This window comes from Mustela nigripes, chromosome 6, assembly GCF_022355385.1.
Source record: "Mustela nigripes isolate SB6536 chromosome 6, MUSNIG.SB6536, whole genome shotgun sequence".
Classification (NCBI taxonomy): domain Eukaryota; kingdom Metazoa; phylum Chordata; class Mammalia; order Carnivora; family Mustelidae; genus Mustela; species Mustela nigripes.
In genome coordinates this window covers 114533909-114550778 of record NC_081562.1, presented here as the reverse complement: position 1 = coordinate 114550778, position 16870 = coordinate 114533909, and the positions used below count along the sequence as shown (strand labels likewise).

General features: G+C 41.5%; 1 protein-coding gene across 1 annotated transcript in view; it reads left to right on the top strand.

Moving 5' to 3' along the window:
• The window catches only part of ITIH5 (inter-alpha-trypsin inhibitor heavy chain 5), a 72710-nt gene that overhangs the window by 9206 nt on the left and 46634 nt on the right, over positions 1 to 16870 (top strand). Inside the window, exons 3-5 of the mRNA XM_059404055.1 lie at positions 11968 to 12131; positions 13084 to 13185; positions 16522 to 16772. Coding sequence (XP_059260038.1) covers positions 11968 to 12131; positions 13084 to 13185; positions 16522 to 16772 — 517 coding nt within the window. The remainder of the gene's footprint in view (positions 1 to 11967; positions 12132 to 13083; positions 13186 to 16521; positions 16773 to 16870) is intronic.

The following is a 16870-nucleotide window of genomic DNA, read 5'->3' as shown; positions in this document are numbered from 1 at the left end:
CATTGTTTCAGTAGGGCTCTAAGGACAAAGGATGGAGTTTCAGAGCCTTTCCAAAAAATGAAAAAGCTTAAATAACCTGTACTTTTTATGGCATTCTTACACGAGAAATAAAGGCTTTGTAGTGAAGTAAACAACTGAAGTAAGCAAAGAATTCACGTTGGTCGTCTACAGCTCCATGGAATGGAGTTGGGCAAGGCTCTCGGTGTGTGTTGGAGGCTATCAGATTGGAATTTGGGCGTGTGTTCAGGAAGTTGAAGAGCTTATTTGATCCCGTCTCTGTTCTTCCTTACCCCTGTGTATGCAGAGATGGATCAGAATGTGGGAACATGCCTTCGGGCCTGGGATGTGAATTTGGCAGCAGTTCTCAGGGGCTAGGCATCCCTCCGGGGCCTCTCTATACCTGGGCAGTGTCTGAGTCGGTTCTAGCTTTGCCACGACCCATGTCACGATCAGTACCGTCTTTGTCGGGCTGCGAAGTTGGATTCTTGATAGTCCCTGCTTGGTTCTCCCTCCTCCTCTCTTCTCCCAGGTTTGTTAATCTCATAATCATTCTTCGGTGTTTGTCTCCACGTTCACATCATCACAGACAGCCATAGACAAACATAAACATGTCAAGAATTGCGAAGAATCTGGACTTCCCCCAACTTGCAAGCCAAGGAGAGGGTTTGTTGCCATTGCCTGGATGCCAGCAGAGCACAGGAGACTCCTGGGTCAGAGACAGAGGGCGATCACTGCGCGCAGAATAGCCATGCGGGAGAGCCAGTGTTTGTATCATTCCTGGGATCTGATGGGCACGTTCTCTTCATCATTCTAGATATTAAACCAGCTTCCCCTTTGCTCTGGAGGGAGATCCCACCTCTTCCAGAGCTGTTCAGTATTCAAACATCCTTGAAAAGACAATTCAGAACAAAGGTAGTTAGAGCCTCTGCTCAAAAAAGTGTGCAGAAATACCGGGGACTCCTGGAGAATAGTGTACCAGAAAGACCTGTACAAGTGTTCTTTTGTTCATGCAGGCCTTCATCCCAGCTGGTACTTTTTTGAATGCTTACTATCTCCCCTGCACCGCTGCAGGCACTGGGAAGGCGGTAATGAACAAGACAGACCAAAGACCCTGTCTTTCATAGACCTTGAATTCTGAAGTGGGGCAGAAATAGACGAAAAAGACAAAGTGAATAAATAAATCATAAGCGTCTTAGTAACAGAGAAGGTGACAGTGCCATTGAAAGAAAGAACATGCCAGAAGATGGTCGAAATAGAGACATTCGCATATATGAGATTTCTGATCATCGCTGCCAATCAGTGGGATCATACAATGACAGCTGAGGCTGGCCAAGGGTTTGCTGTGTGCCTGGCATTGTTCTAAGTGCGCCCGTGTCATACTCAGTCACTTCTGTACCGTTCTTTGAGGTGTTAGAAATGAGAAGGCAGAGGCTCAGAGGGATTGACTAACTCACCCAAGACTACACGTTTGGGAAGAGGTGGCAGAACCAGGATTTGAGTCACTCCTCCGGCTTCTGTGTGTACTCGTAACACACATACTGCCTTGTCAAGGACAGATCTTTTGGTCCATTTCTTATTATTTTCAATCAATCTTATGTCACTTGGCCTAACTGTATCCATTCTTTTAGGTGGTGAAAAACATTCCCCGTAGTTGGCGCACCATCATTTGTTAAGCATTTGGCTGTGGACGAGCTTTCGATTTGTCTTCAGTTTTCTGACCCCTGTAAAAAATGCTGCAGGAGGGTTTTTTTTTTTTTTTGTTTATTCTGTTATGTGGGTGCTTTTTAGTCTATGACCTAGATTTTCAATAGAAAGATTGCTGGATCAGAGGTGCATGGGCATTTTACATTTTGATAGCTGTCAGACTGCCTTTGAGTACTACTGCTCTTAATTCTGTCTTTATCAATTTCATTTCTATGAGCCATGATAAATATGCACATTTCTGCCACCAAACATATAATCACTCATTTTGGCTTGTCAGTCTCTTAGATAGAAAGTGTTGTCTCATTGTTCCTTTAACTGACATTTGCCTGACTACTTAGGAATTTAGACTTTTTCTTCCTATACATTTATTGGCCATTTACAGTGGTTCTTCTGGGAATTATTTGTGTGTGTGTGTGTATGTCCTGTACCCATCTTTCTATTATGTCTTTAATCCCCCAGTGGTCAGTATGTTAGAGATCTTTGTATGGAGAGCTACTGTCTTCTGAATTGGAAGAATCCCCCCCACCCCAATGTCTCATTTGTTGATGAACTTTGTTTACAATATGTTTTCATGTAGAAGTTTTAAGTTCCTTAGTAATAAGTGAGTTAATCTTTTCTTTCTAGCCTTTGAGTTTTTGTTTTTGGTTTCAAAGATTTTCTTGACCCTTAAGGAAGTGGTGATGCAACATGGGGGCTTAAGTGGGTAGGAGAAGAATATTTATATAATTTTTATAATTTATAGATTTTATTATGATTTATGCATAATTTAATTTAAATTATAATTTTATTATAATTTATATGGTATGTATTATATAGAACATATAGTATAATTTATATGTAATTTATGTATAATTGTATATTTATATAAGTATAAAATTATATTATTTATATAATCACTTAGATTTTCTCAGACATCTCTAAGAATTTTAAGTCTTACTTTCACATACATTATGCTTCTTTTTTTTTTTTTTTTTACCATGAACCTTGTGTATACATCCAGCTGGTACAAGCATGAGCTTCCCAGCAGTAGACCTGATGCTTCCTTCCCTTTTGCACATGTCTTTGGTGCCTCCACGTTACATATAGGATAGATTCCAAGGACATGTAAGGCCTTGTGTGATCTGACTGTGGTCAGCCTCTGTAGCTTCAGTTTATCCTGGGAATCTCCTTATGTTTTATGTTCTAGCTGTCCACACTAATTTGAAGGTCTCCAGATGTTCTCTAACTAATGAATAGAATGTGGACGGCAACAGCTGTTCCTCTCCTATCACTGCCAACTCACGAACCACAGGGATTGCTTGATTTTCTTTTGAATTAACTGGATACCCTTTTTATGACACTCTTTGGCAACACAGACACCAAGAAAATTTGTATTTGAAGAAGCAGGCGGTATCTTTGTATCTGAGTAGCGTGGTCCTTGACAGAGAGTGACCCGGTTTTCACTGTCATCGCTTAACCTCTCAGGGGCAGGAGCAGGTCTTGGCATCTTCTTCATAGGAGGTGTTCTAAAATCTGTACTTGGAGTATGTTTTAAGCAGTTATGGTAAGACATGGAGACCTGGAACTGCTCATCACAAAGGAGGAACTTTACACTCATAGGTCCCTAGGAACAGGAAGCACCGTGCTGGTTTCTGGTTGTCCGGGATCTAGCTCTGGGGTGACTTGGGGAAAGGGGAACCTTGCCTTGGTGTCTGGGAGGTTCACCAAGGAGGCGGCTGGGAGTGTGGGCTCTGGACAGGTGGGCTCACACAGGAGGAGTTTGCTGTCTTTAGGGATTAGCTTGCCCTGGGAAGGACAGTCTCTTGAAGAGCAAGGCTCCAAACGCCAGAGCGACAAGTAGATAGAAAATACAGTCAGCCTGCACGGTGCTGGGTGTTGTTATCTCACTGGGGGCTACGTATGTGTCTGTCGCTTTGGTTGCGACTCCAGCCATCGTGGTTTCTCTCTTGTTTCTCTCTTGTAATTTATGTATAATTATATATTTATATAAGTATAAAAAATATATAAAAATATATAAATTTATTTATATAAATATATATAAATATATAAATTATAAAAATTATATACGAGGTGTATAGAGTAGGGTTTCTTTCTCTATGTAAAGGTGATAATTGCATTTTTTTTCCTTTCCTCTGATCATAGTGAAAGGTTGCTCAGTAGAATGTATTAGCACAAATGGCAATTCAGAGCTAATGCCACCCTCTGTCTACGAGGAAGTGAAATTGTGTCACCCGGGTGGCAAACACAGTCCCTAGGGAGGTGCCTTGTCTGAAAGTGTTCTGCTTCATGTAGCAACAACATGGGCTGGGTAGCTTTTCTCAAAAATGAGAGACAAGCAGGTACAGTGAAGGTCTCTGGACCCAGGGTCCACCAACAGCCCAGTGCCAGCCTTCTCTGCTATAAAGTGAGGGGATGCTGAGTTATGAGGTTTCTAAGGGTCTCTGCCATCTCCAAAGTGATTTCTTTTAATGGTCACTAGAGAACCGTTAGACCAGAATAAGACAACAAAGGGTTAATCTTCTGGGAAGAGTCCTGGTTCTGACCAAACATTGCTCAGTTAATTTCCAGATGGCATCTTGGGTAATTCAGGACATCCTCTGGGTGGCTTGATGTTAAGTGACTCGCATGAGTCACACAGAAGGCTTTGGTCCCTTGAGCAGCTAATTAAAACACTCCCTGCCTCAAACTGCTTTTCCATCTGTTGAGCCTTTGTAGGAAAAATAATGAAGAAACTGTTTTGTCACAGGAAGACTTGATTTTGCCTCCGATTTTCCAGTTGACATCCCCAAATGAAATAATGAGTTAACTATAAATATGGAAAGCATGTTGGATTTTTAAGAACTGTGCATTGGGAAAAACTGAAGCAACTGTTTTATATCCTTGTTTTTATGACATTTTCACGAATCTCTGCCTTTCCAGGTTCTGTCCCTGGCTTGGGCATGTCGGTTTCCTGACAGTCCTGTGTACCTGTCCAGTGTTCTCACAATGCACCCGTCTTTCTAATTAAACTGTTCGATTCTTTGTTCCAGGAATGTGCTAAGTAAGACTCCTTCCTGCTTCTATGCCTTTTGTGTTTTTAGAATGTTCTTTTGCACTCCTTCACCACAAACAAATTCTATGTCTATTTTAAAACCTTTTCTTACTTTTACAGACCTCACTGATTTCTCTTTCTTCTGAATTCTGGAAGGTCTTCCAGGCAGTGAGTGAATAGGTACATCTCTCTGTATCTTCCCATGTTGCTTTCTATTTTTTGCCCTTTCTTCCCATGGTGATCCTAAGTGCCTTGAGAGAAGGATCCACAGGTAGTATTCCCAGTCCTTCATGGGATTTAATCTAGAGTAGTGGTTAATACATTCGAGTTAATTACTATTTCTGTTGGGAGAATGTGTATTTTTCTTTCATTGTTCAAGATTTTAAAATTCAATTCCATAAATGGTTTCGAGTTTTACTCTATGCTGACAGCCATGGGCAAAAAATAAATAAATAAAAGGTATAATTCATGGCTCCTGCTCTTGTGTATGGTCTCAGAGGGGCAGGGGAAGGGATGAGCAGCTTGGGTGTGGGGTAGCTGTGCACATAAGTGGCTTTAGTAGCTTCTAGGCTGAGAGCGCTATCCAGTAGGGCAAGGGCTACAAGGCTTAAGGAACAGTGGGGACTCCTGTGGGAAAACAGTAACTGGGCAGAAGCAATAAAACCCAAATAGTTTCTTGAAACTTTTCTCAGTCTGTCTCTTGGGCCCATAAACTATGTGTCCTATTTTTGATGTAATACTGTGGAAAATTTCAACCATATCCATGATCTTAATTTGAGGCCAAAAAAATTACCGTAACGGTTCATCTTAGTGTTTTTGTCAGGTGTCTTCTAATTTCGCATTTTAATTTTAAGTTTAATGAAATGATAATTGACAGTTATGTCATGAGGAAGGACAAGTCAGCATGACGTCACAGAGTGATGATTGTTCACCACTCTTGATTCTTCACCAAGTGAAGAACATTCCAAATTATTGTCAGAACAGGGTTGGGCAAGGATCATCTACTGATGGAGCTAGATTTCATTTGGAGTGGCAGGCAGGTGCAGTTGTGCCCTGTGCTCCTCTGAGCTGGGGACTTGCTAAATTCTTTTCCCAACTGTCCCTCTACCTTTATGTAAAGGAAGAAAGCAGTAGGTCACTGTGGCCCAGAGTCAAAGATTCAATGAATTCAACTCCACCTCTCAGCGGCAAGAAAAGCAAAGAATCTGTGGTCATCAAAAAAATTTTGTTCAATTTTTTCATGATTATATTAAAATACACACAACATAAAAGTTACCTTTTAAAATCACTGTAAAGTGTCCTGTGTAGCGGTATTAAGTACATTCACACCGAATACAAACATCACCACCATCCATCTCCAGAACTGTCTTCATTTTGCAAAACTGAAACTCTGTACCCATTAAACACTAAACGCCCATTCCTCCTACTCCCAGACCCTGTCAATGACCATTCTCCTTTCTGTGTCAATGAATTTGATTACCTGATAGCTATTTCATAAAAATGGAGCCATATAGTATTTGTCCTTTGGTGACTGATTTATTTCCCTTAGCTTAATGTCTTCAAAATTCATCCATGTTGGGGCACCTGAGTGGCTCAGTCAGTTAAGCATCTGACTCTTGGTCTCAGCTCAGGTCATGATCTACTGGTTGTGGGATCAAGCCCTGCGCTGGGCTCTGTAGTCAGTGCAGAGTGTGCTTGAGATTCTCTCTCTCTCCCTCTCTCTCTGCCCTCCCCCTACTTGTGACAGCTCTCTCTAAAATAAATAAATCTTTAAAAAATTCATCTATGTTGTAGCGTGTGTCAGAAGTTCCTTCCTGTTTTTGAGCAATATTCCATTATACATATAAGCCACATTTTGTTTATCCCTCCATCTATCAATGGACACAGGTTGCTTCTATATTTTGGCTACTGTGAATAATACTGCTCTGACCATAGGTGTATAGATTGAGACCACTTTTAATCTAGTAGAACAGAGGACATCGATGAGCAGAATAGGATTGGAATAAGGAAAAAAATCTAGTAAAAACAGTGAAAATGGCTGCTCACTCTCAGCCCTCATGTCATGAGGTAGTTGGGATTGGCAGGTGTGAGGGGCTGGGGGCATAGGACATGGGTCTGGTCTAGAGTGGCAGCCATCATTAATTAGTGCCAGCAGCTCATGGTCACGAGGGAATGGGCAGCCAGAGTTGCCCCCACTATCCGTTCCAAGACAAATGGGCATTATGGACTTTCATGTGAATTTTCCAACTTTTAAATGTTGTCCCCTAGATGAAAAATTTTAAAAGATTGTGCAAGTCAAATAAAAATGTCTGCGGTCTCTATAATTTGAGATTTCCTCCTAAAATATACCAATCAGTAAAGCAACGTAAATGATACCAGGGTTTTATCTGTTTAAATTGTGAAGGGATCAGCAAACTTTTACTTAAAGGGGTAGATAGTAAGTACTTCAAGCTTTGCAAGGCTGTATAGCTTGTCACAATTACAAAACTATACAACTGCTCTATTTTGTAGCATGGAAGTCGTCACAGACAATATGCAGATGAATGGGCGTAAATGACTTATGTTCTAGTAAAACTTTATTTACAAAATTGTGTGGCTAGTTTGTCAACCCCTGGTGTAGCTGAATCAGAGGGCAGGGGCAAACAATCTGGAAAAATAATTATAAACTTTGATGGATGATAGGGGACTGGTTAATTAAAATATAGAGCATCTATAAAAAGAAAGTACTGTGCATCTATTAAAAGAAGAATGAGAGGGATTTGTTTGTACAGTGGCAGATTGCATTTTTCAAAGATAGTGGCACTTTGATATTCTACTCCTCCCATTGAGATAGGGTCTGGACCCTCTGCCTTTGAAATCGAATGTACTTTTACAACTCTCTTGCCCAGGAGAGTATGGTGGAAATGATGCCATGTGACTTTCAAGGTTAGGGCATGAAAGGGGATAGAGCTTCCTCCTCGATGTTGGGAAATGTGCACACATGGAGCCTCTAGCCTCCAGTCATCAGTCGGACTAATGTGTGAGGTAGTCCATGCTGTGAGTTCGCCTGACCTTGACCATGTGGAAGGACCATGTAGAGGGGTCCTGGGACAACAAGAGATAGAGAAATGTCAGCCAGCATTGAGATGCCTCAGCAGCTCACTCTTCCAGCTCAGCCACCTTCTGACTGCACACCCCCTCCCAAGCCAAGTCTTTCTAGAATTCCTGACCACAGAAGCCGCAAGAGAAAATGCCATGATTGCTGTTGTTAAAGCACTCAGTTTTAGAGTGGTTATGCAGCATGAGGTGATTGGGATGTGCACAGATACAAAAGGATGACACACTGTATCATTAGATGAAATTAGAGCAAATCAACACAGCACGTATTTATGGGAGGATAATACCAAAACCTGTTAGTTTAAGTATTGCCTCTGGGGAACGGAGCTGTAGATCTAGGGCAGGAGGGAGACCATTGTGTTTCCTTTGGTTTTCGTGTAATTTGAAGTTTTTACCATGTGCATATGTTACTTGATATTTTTTAAAAATTGGCTTACATTTTAAATAAAGTGGTGGATGGTAATTAACAATTTTCTCAGTTCAAGAGATTTTTCTTTCTTTCTTTCTTTCTTTTTTAGCATTGGCTCCTTTTTACCCAGTGCATCTATAGAAATTAGAGTTGTGTGCTGTGGTATTGAAACCCTTCACAAATTCACATATTTAAGAATATAAGGATATTGGAGATAAGAGAATATGTTGAAACATGGATAATTTAGGAAGAAAACCTGCTTCCAGGGAAACATGAGTAAAAGTAAAACACTGCATCTCAATTTATGCTTTAATTTATCTCAAGGTTCCATTTGGGAAAGATGAGGAGACACAAATTTTAATTTAAAAATCCCCAATGGGTTATTGTGCTCTTAAGGTCATTATCATTACCACCTTCTTCAACCTCCTTATCTTCATTGTCTTTACTGGAGTGTGTGTGTGTGTGTGTTTAAAAAATCTATATATATTAAAGGTTTATTTATTTATATTAGAGAAAGCTTGAGCATGTGCCCAAGTAGGGGGTGTGGCAGAGGGAGAGAGAATCTTAAATAGGCTCCAAGCTCAACACAGAGCCTAATGAGGGGCTCTATCCCACAAATTGGACTTGGTCATGACCCGAGCTGAAATCAAGAGTCAGACGCTTAACCAACTGAGCTACCCAGGCACCCTGAAATGTGGTATATATATATTTAATGAGATCATTTAACAGAAGACTTTGGTTAATCCACATCTAGAATCTCTCTCTTTTTTTTAATGTTTTACTTTTTTATTTTTTATAAACATATATTTTTATCCCCAGGGGTACAGGTCTGTGAATCGCCAGGTTTACACACTTCACAGCACTCACCAAAGCACATACCCTCCCCAATGTCCATAACCCCACCCCCCCTTCTCCCAACCCCCCTCCCCCCAGCAACCCTCAGTTTGTTTTGTAAGATTAAGAGTCACTTATGGTTTGTCTCCCTCCCAATCCCATCCACAATGGAATACTATACAGCCATCAAAAGAAATGAAATCTTGCCATTTGCGACAACATGGATGGAACTAGAGCGTATCATGCTTAGCGAAATAAGTCAAGCAGAGAAAGACAACTATCATATGATCTCCCTGATATGAGGAAGTGGTGATGCAACACAGAATCTCTTTTTAATCTGAGTCACTTCTGGAGAGACAGATATTGTCCCAAGGAGACTAGATTTGTGTGGAGACTATTTACAATCAATTTCTAAATTCCAGAATAGTTTCCTAAAAGCCCATTTCATTCCTTACTTTAGGCTTTACCTTAGCTTCTTGGATCTAAAGGCAGACATAATTTTATTGATTGATTCAAGCCCTCTTAACTTAGAGATGGAGAAATATGAAGAGGTCCACCTCCTTTTGTTACTTTAAAACAGTGGTTATCAGACTTGGGCATCAGGATACCTTATTAAAATACAGATTTCTGGCCCACTCCCTGCGTTTCTCATTCTGCAAGTCTGGGATGGAGTTTGAAATTCTGCATTTTTAACAGATTTCCGGGTGATGCTCATGTTGCCAGTCTTGGGACCACTCTTGAGAACCGCTGCTTTGATGTAATTCCTTCTCAGACCAAATCGGAGAACCTCTTTTCCTCTCGCAGGTGAAGAAATCTTTCAAATATGTTTAGATTTTTTTTGTCCTGCTTGATCACCACTTTACGGAAACTTTGTGCTTGTCTTTCTCCAACTTTCCAAGAAAGATACACATTCTCTTAACATTTTTCCTGAGCCTGTTGCCTTTTGTTTTTATCCTTTCGAGTCACCAAGACCAAAAGTTCAGCCACAAAGATGAATAATCCCTTGACCTCTGTGTCCAGTGCTGGCCCATTCTGGCCTTGCTCTGTGCAGTTTCCCATCTTGAGTCTGTTCACGTGTGTTCTCAGATGTGCTTTGTACTGTAGGGGACTCAACCCTACCTCTCTAACATGTTGTATAAAGTATCTGTCCAGTTTCAGTGGTTTGCTGTGAAAGGTGGTATGGTTTGACTCCAACATTTAAATACGTTTAAATAGAATGACACACTGTGAAACTCTTAGAATGGGGTGTTAGAGTCCCTCTGGGTGTCACAGAAGCAATATGCCTTGATACCAGCAGGGCATCATCTTATATTTATTTTGAAAACTAGCTTAGGGCTGGAAAGAAATTCAGAGAGCAGACGCAAGTCAAGAGAAACGTTGACTAGGTAGGTCACGTCCCGTAGGGAAAGTAGAATCCTATTGGAGTAACGTGGCTCTCTTCAGCATTTATTGAGAGCCTGTAGAGTGCTGAAGACTGTGCCGGGGTTTGAGGACCCAGAGATAGAAAGACGGATCCGCCGAGACAACTAGCCCCATGGTGGTGAGTGTGGGCTCTGGGACAGGTGGGATCGAGTTCAGTCTCTTCTCCATCACTGTTAATGGGCCAATATGTAAACTTACAAGCTTGACTTCTTCTCATGTTTGAAATGGGAATAAAGAACATGTACCCTGAATGTGTGTCCAAGTCCATAAGGAGATAATGCCTTCTCTTAATCTGCTCGGGCTGCCATAACAAAATACCATAGACATAAACAGCAGAAATTTATTTTCTCACTGTTCTGGAAACTGCAAAGTCCAAGATCAGTATCTGGCAGGGTTCATTTTTTGGTGCAGACTCTTCCTAGCTTTTATAGAAGGCCACATTCTCACTTGTGTGACCTTTTCTCCATGTCCTCGTGGAGAACGAGAGCAAGCTCTTTCGTGTCTCCTCTGGTGGGACACTCACCCCATCAGGAAGACCCTCGTGACCTCATCAAACCCTACTCAACCGCCAAAGGCCCATCCCCAAGTACCGTCACATGGTGGAAGGCGGTTAGGGCTTTACCACATGAATTTGTTGGTGGTGTTGGGGGGGAGAGGACGAGGGTCACAAATGTTCAGTCTGTGCCTGTAACTTGTTCAGCCAGTTCTTGGAGTTAGAGAACTGCTTTGGTTGCTTTACTCATTAATGCTTCCTTCCTTCTTCAGCATCTGCTTTCAGTGCCCTCCAATGGAGCGCTGTTGTGAAGGCTAGAAATACACTGAAAACTTTTAACCTGCTTTTAAATCTGCTCCATGTAGCAACTGCTCTTGTCAGAGGCTTCGGGATAAATTTAATTAGCATACACTTTCCTTTTTCTGGCTTCTAATACCCCAAATACTGTCTTGAACTCAGTATCGATTCCCACTTTCCAATAATGTGATTGTGGTCTCCACGGGAAAGCTCTGGAATCTAGCTTCTCTAAGTGGGTATTGAATTTGATTTGGAAATAGGTATGCCCTGATGTCTTCATCAATTTTATGATCCTGTAAATGTGATCGAAAATTTTATAACAGAAAAGCATTACATACTTCACATACTTGACTTCTAAAAATTCCAATACTTCATTAAACTACTTCAACAGTGTGTATTCTCTGTTAAATAGGAAATCTTCACCGTGTCCCTTTGTTTAAGTTAAGTTAAAAGATATGCTTCTCTCTCATGAGCTGGTTGTCCAACCATAGTTGTTTTATGAGTGGAGAGAGTGGTGAGGCAGAAAGCGAGGGCAAGACAAAGAAGAAAAGAATCATATGCCAAAGGCTGCCAAGTTGAAGATGATCTCTCTGATGAAAACGGAGCTTCACCCCTACCCCAGAATGATTGATTTGCACGTTCCCATGTCACTGAAAATACCGCGTGCTTTAATTCCAACAGAAAACCAAACCCCTGATGACGGAATTCTCAGTGAAGTCTACCATTATTTCTCGTTATGCCTTCACTACCGTGTCCTGTAGAATGCTGAATAGAGCTTCCGAGGACCAGGAAATCGAATTTCAGTTGCAGATTCCAGCCGCAGCTTTCATCACCAACTTCACTATGTAAGCGACACTCTGGTCAGAGACCCTGGAATGGCGAAGTCCGCGTGGGGTAGCCAGGGTGAGCCCGAGAGGACGTGAGCTCCAGGGCCTGGGGGCGTGAGAATTTCTCCCAGCAGATGGCGTGGGGCTCAGAGGGCCGACTCCCTCGTTCGCTCTCTCCTTCCTTCTTCCCTTTCTCTCTCCCCGTCATCACTTCTTCCTTCTTCCTTGCTTTCCACAGTCTCGTCCTTGGTTCTGTTTCTGTTCTCTTCCTATCTCCCATTCCTCTTCTTTTCCGCTTTCTCTTCTTCCCCCCGACAAATGAGTGCCCGCTCTGAGCCAGGAGCCCTTCCAAGTGATCAGTGTATTTCTGTGAAAAAGACAGTGTTGCTCAGCTACAGAAATTGCAGTGGGGAAAAATAATAAGTAAGTAAACAAATCAATAGATGAGATAATTTCAGACGGTAGCGAGTGCTTAAAGATGGCAAGTAGCACCGAGAGGAGCTTGTCTAGACGGGGAGAAATCAGGGAGGTAGTTCAGAAGGGGCAGTGTTTAAGTTGAGGTCTGAATGATGAGATAGCATGATCCATATGATATACAAAATAAACTATTTCTCCTTTTCTTCTGAACTAGGAGGTAAAGACGTGCAAAGAAGGGTGGATTGGGGGGTTTCATTTGGGGTCTGGGCAAGATTCAAGCTGGTGAATCTTCATGGAGATTCGAACAGATCTGATGTCCTCCTGGAGAATCCCAGAGGCACCATGGGTCAAGCCCGACTATTTGGACCTGTTTTAAAATTGCCCTAGAATGAAATGAATGATTCAAGGGTAGTGTCTTGGTCTGGAATGCATTCTTTCTGGACATCCAAGAGTCACATAAAAATATTTTCTAGGGTTGTCATGGTTATGAGATCCACGTTTGAATTTGTCTTGGAACTGCAAGTTGGTAACATAGCTGTCTCTTGTGTTTCAGGCTCATAGGAGACAAGGTGTATCAGGGAGAAATCACAGGGAGAGAAAAGAAAAATGGTGATAAGGTGAAAGAGAAAAGGAATAAAACATCAGAAGATAATGGGTAAGTGCCACTGAGTTAAGGAATTAAAATCCACTTGAGCAAAGGGCCTCATTTCTTACTCCTTTGCCAACTGTTTTTTTCTTCCCTTCCTTCAAGGATTTATCTGCTTCTTATTATTACCATAGAGTCGATAATTAAATATATACAGTTAACAATATAGCAGGAAAAGGTTTATCGTGAAAAGGAACATTTTATCACTCTGAATCCCCAGAACTCACTTCCTAGAAATATCCACTTCTAATATTTTCTGTAATTTCTTTTTGTAGCGACTTCCCTAACTCTAAAGCTTAAGGTAGGCTAGTTTTTTTTTTTTTTTTTTAAATTCTTAATAAACATCAGACATTATCTGTTGATTTTCTGCCAGGAAGGAAGAGGATTTAGCATACGTAGGACACTCCCACCTTCCCTCCGCATTCCACATTTTCACATTCTTTTCTCTTCTTTCGTCCGTGTAAGCCGTGTTACACCATCTTAGACTAGACCTATCTTAAATTTCCACTCCTTCACTGAAACCCTACGTTTCCTTTTCCATTTCCAGTACCCATCTTCTTCTACATGATCATTTACTTTTGCACTGTCAGAATTACCAACATTTAAATCTTAGTCTCTAATGGTGTATATTTTCTTTGTTTTGTCTATAACTTGAATCTAAACATTGAAAACCAATGACTGGTATTTGAGCTTTAATGATTACATGAAAGTCATTAACTGCAGAGCCACTTGGTATACTAAGATTCTATTTCCCTCTCTGTCAGCCCATTTGAAGTAAAGTGATCTGTTTCCTTTGAAGAAAAATGATTCTGTTATCCAGATAAGTTGGTGTGAACATGTGAGCCTGTTTTTGTTCGTTAATAAAAGGATGTAGTTTTGAGAAAGTTTGTTATTTAAAATCATAGACTGTCAAAAACTTTGCTGTTGGAAATCTTATTCACAAGAATGGAATATCTCATTCTTGCCTGGAAGATGTGAATCATAGGTTTACTTTGATACAAAAAGCAGCCAAGGTCTACAGCTTCAGATAAGGCATTGTTGGCCACAAAAGTTGACATTTATCTTAACTTTGTAGTTCCTAAGAACAGAACCTTGACTTTGTTTCTCAGTCCAGGGTGATACTAACCACTTTATACACGGCCCTGCTTTGTTTCGAACCTCCAATCATTGCTTCATTTAACTTTATCTGCACTCCATTTTTCTCCCAATCCTATACACCTTTGTTTGGCCAGATTCTCTCTCCATGATGCCTTTGGTGTGTAATTTCCCTTACTGCAGCAGTTTATTGAAACCCAGCTTTGCTGGACGGCAGGTGGGTCCTAAGTGGTCTTTATTAGATGAATCTTATGAGGATTATGTTTCATTACAATTCATAAGTCATTCATAATTATGCCACAGTTTAGTTTAGTTGGATCACAACATATGCATTTGTTTTTCCTGGACTTTTTAGCTATCTTTCTTTTTTCTAATGAGGTGAACCTTAATTTGTCAGGGCGCCTGGGTGGCTCAGTGGGTTAAGTCTTTGCCTTCAGCTCAGGTCATGATCTCAGGGTCCTGCGATCGAGCCCCACATCGGGCTCTCTGCTCAGCGGGGAGCCTGCTTCCTCCTCTCTCTCTGCCTGCCTCTCTGCCTACTTGTGATCTCTGTCTGTCAAATAAATAAATAAAATCTTTAAAAAAACCTTAATTTGTCACTATTAACATCTAGCAAGACAAATAACTCTTTTGAAATGGTGACTAAATGAATTACTATGACAGATCTATAAGCAGCGACATCCATGTTATTGCCAACAGCAGTTAGAAGGCATCATTGATTGGGAGGCACATCCTGATTTCGGAGCTGTCAGTTATGGAAGAATGGTGTCTCCAGGTCCATAGATTACTGTCATTACTTTGCAGCCTTGTCATCAATGTTTACCCTGGGACTTCTTTTCATTTTCTTCTGGGTTGCTTTTACTATTCCTTATATTCCATATCTTCCTCTTTCTTTTTTCACTTTAACTTTGCTGGAGTATATTCTGAAGTAACTTCCCCAGAATGGATGTATGAGAGGCAAACTTTCTGAGACCTTGATTAATATTTTGACAGCACATCGAGTTTAAGATTGAGAATAATTTTTCATCTCAACTTTGAAGACATTGCCCCTAGTGTCATAATATCCAGTGTTGCTAGTGGTACATCTAATGTCGTCTAATACCACTCTTTTTCTGTGTGTCCTCTACCTGATGTTTTGAGAGTTTACAATAATGGATTCAAGTGTCAGTCTTTCTTCAGTCATTCTTCCCAGCTCTCAGCGAAGCTTTTCCATCTTAATAGTTGTGTCTCTTTTTAGAACTGGGAAAGAGGAGTGTAGGAAGTCTGTCATCTTAGTCACTCATTCATATATGGACTTGGAGGTCTCCTTCCTGTGTTTGGTGCCCTTCCCGCTCACATCTTATGCTGAGCCCGAGATTTCCATCTCTCTGATATTCTGTATCTTGATCCATAGTCTGAGCTGTAGAGTTCTTGCTCTATTCCCCATCTTCCAAAAATGTTTTGAAGTGCTGTATGCACTGATGGTTGCCCCTACCACTCATTGCCTGGGTTTAATCCTTTACTATCCTGTTCCTTTTATGGTCAGTCTGCCATCTTAAATCAGAGAACCTTCAAAACCCTGAAAATGTTTGGAATGGCTTATATTTGTATATGCTTTGCAATCCTTTATTCTTCGTCCTTATCCCTAGCCATATCTACCAAACTTTACCACCTATAAAAACCTAAGGTTTTAGCTATTTTAAAATGACATCAGATGTCAGGCTCACTTGACCATTCTTGTAAAAAGAAGAATGTAATTTATATCTTGACCCCAAAACTCTCTCTCTCTCTTTTTTTAAAGATTTTATTTATTTATTTGACAGACAGAGATCACAAGTAGGCAGAGAGGCAGGCAGAGAGAGAGAGGAGAAAGCAGGCTCTCCAAGGAGTGGAGAGCCCGATGTGGAGCTCGATCCCAGGACCCTGGGATCATGACCTGAGCCGAAGGCAGAGGCTTTAACCCACTGAGCCACCCAGACCCCCAGTCCCCAAAATCTCTTTTCCAGATGTTCACCTATTTCAATATTCCCTTTCCCCCTTGGCTCCCTCAAGCCTGACTACAGGAGAGGTAGGAAAGAACAGTTGAATTCTGTACTCTTCAGTATTCTTTGAAACTTTGTAACCTTCCTTTAGTGCAGGCCTTTGGTTCTCTTCCCAACACTAGCTTTTCTTCTAGGGATTCTCTTGAGAGAATGGCCAGGACCCTGAGGGCATTTGAGGGAACCTGGCTTTCTCTGACCGACCCTGTGTTCCCTTTTATTTTCCTTATAGGGAGAAGGGGACTGATATGTTCAGAGCCTCTGTCGTGATTCCCAGCAAAGACAAAGCGGCCTTCCTCCTCAGTTACGAAGAGCTCTTGCAGAGGCGGCTGGGGAAGTACGAGCACGTCATCAGCGTGCGTCCCCAGCAACTGGTGGGGAGGCTGACGGTGGAAGTGAACATTCTGGAGAGGTCCGGCATCGAGTCACTAGAGGTGCTGCCCTTACAGCACAGCAGGCAAAAGGGCAGTGGGAGAGGGGAAGGTGAGTGCGATTGCCGGATCTCCTGTGCTGACTCAGAGCAGGGCGCTGGCTTTAGAGGAATCTATAAAACAGATGGCCCCCCTGCAACAAAGCCTCTG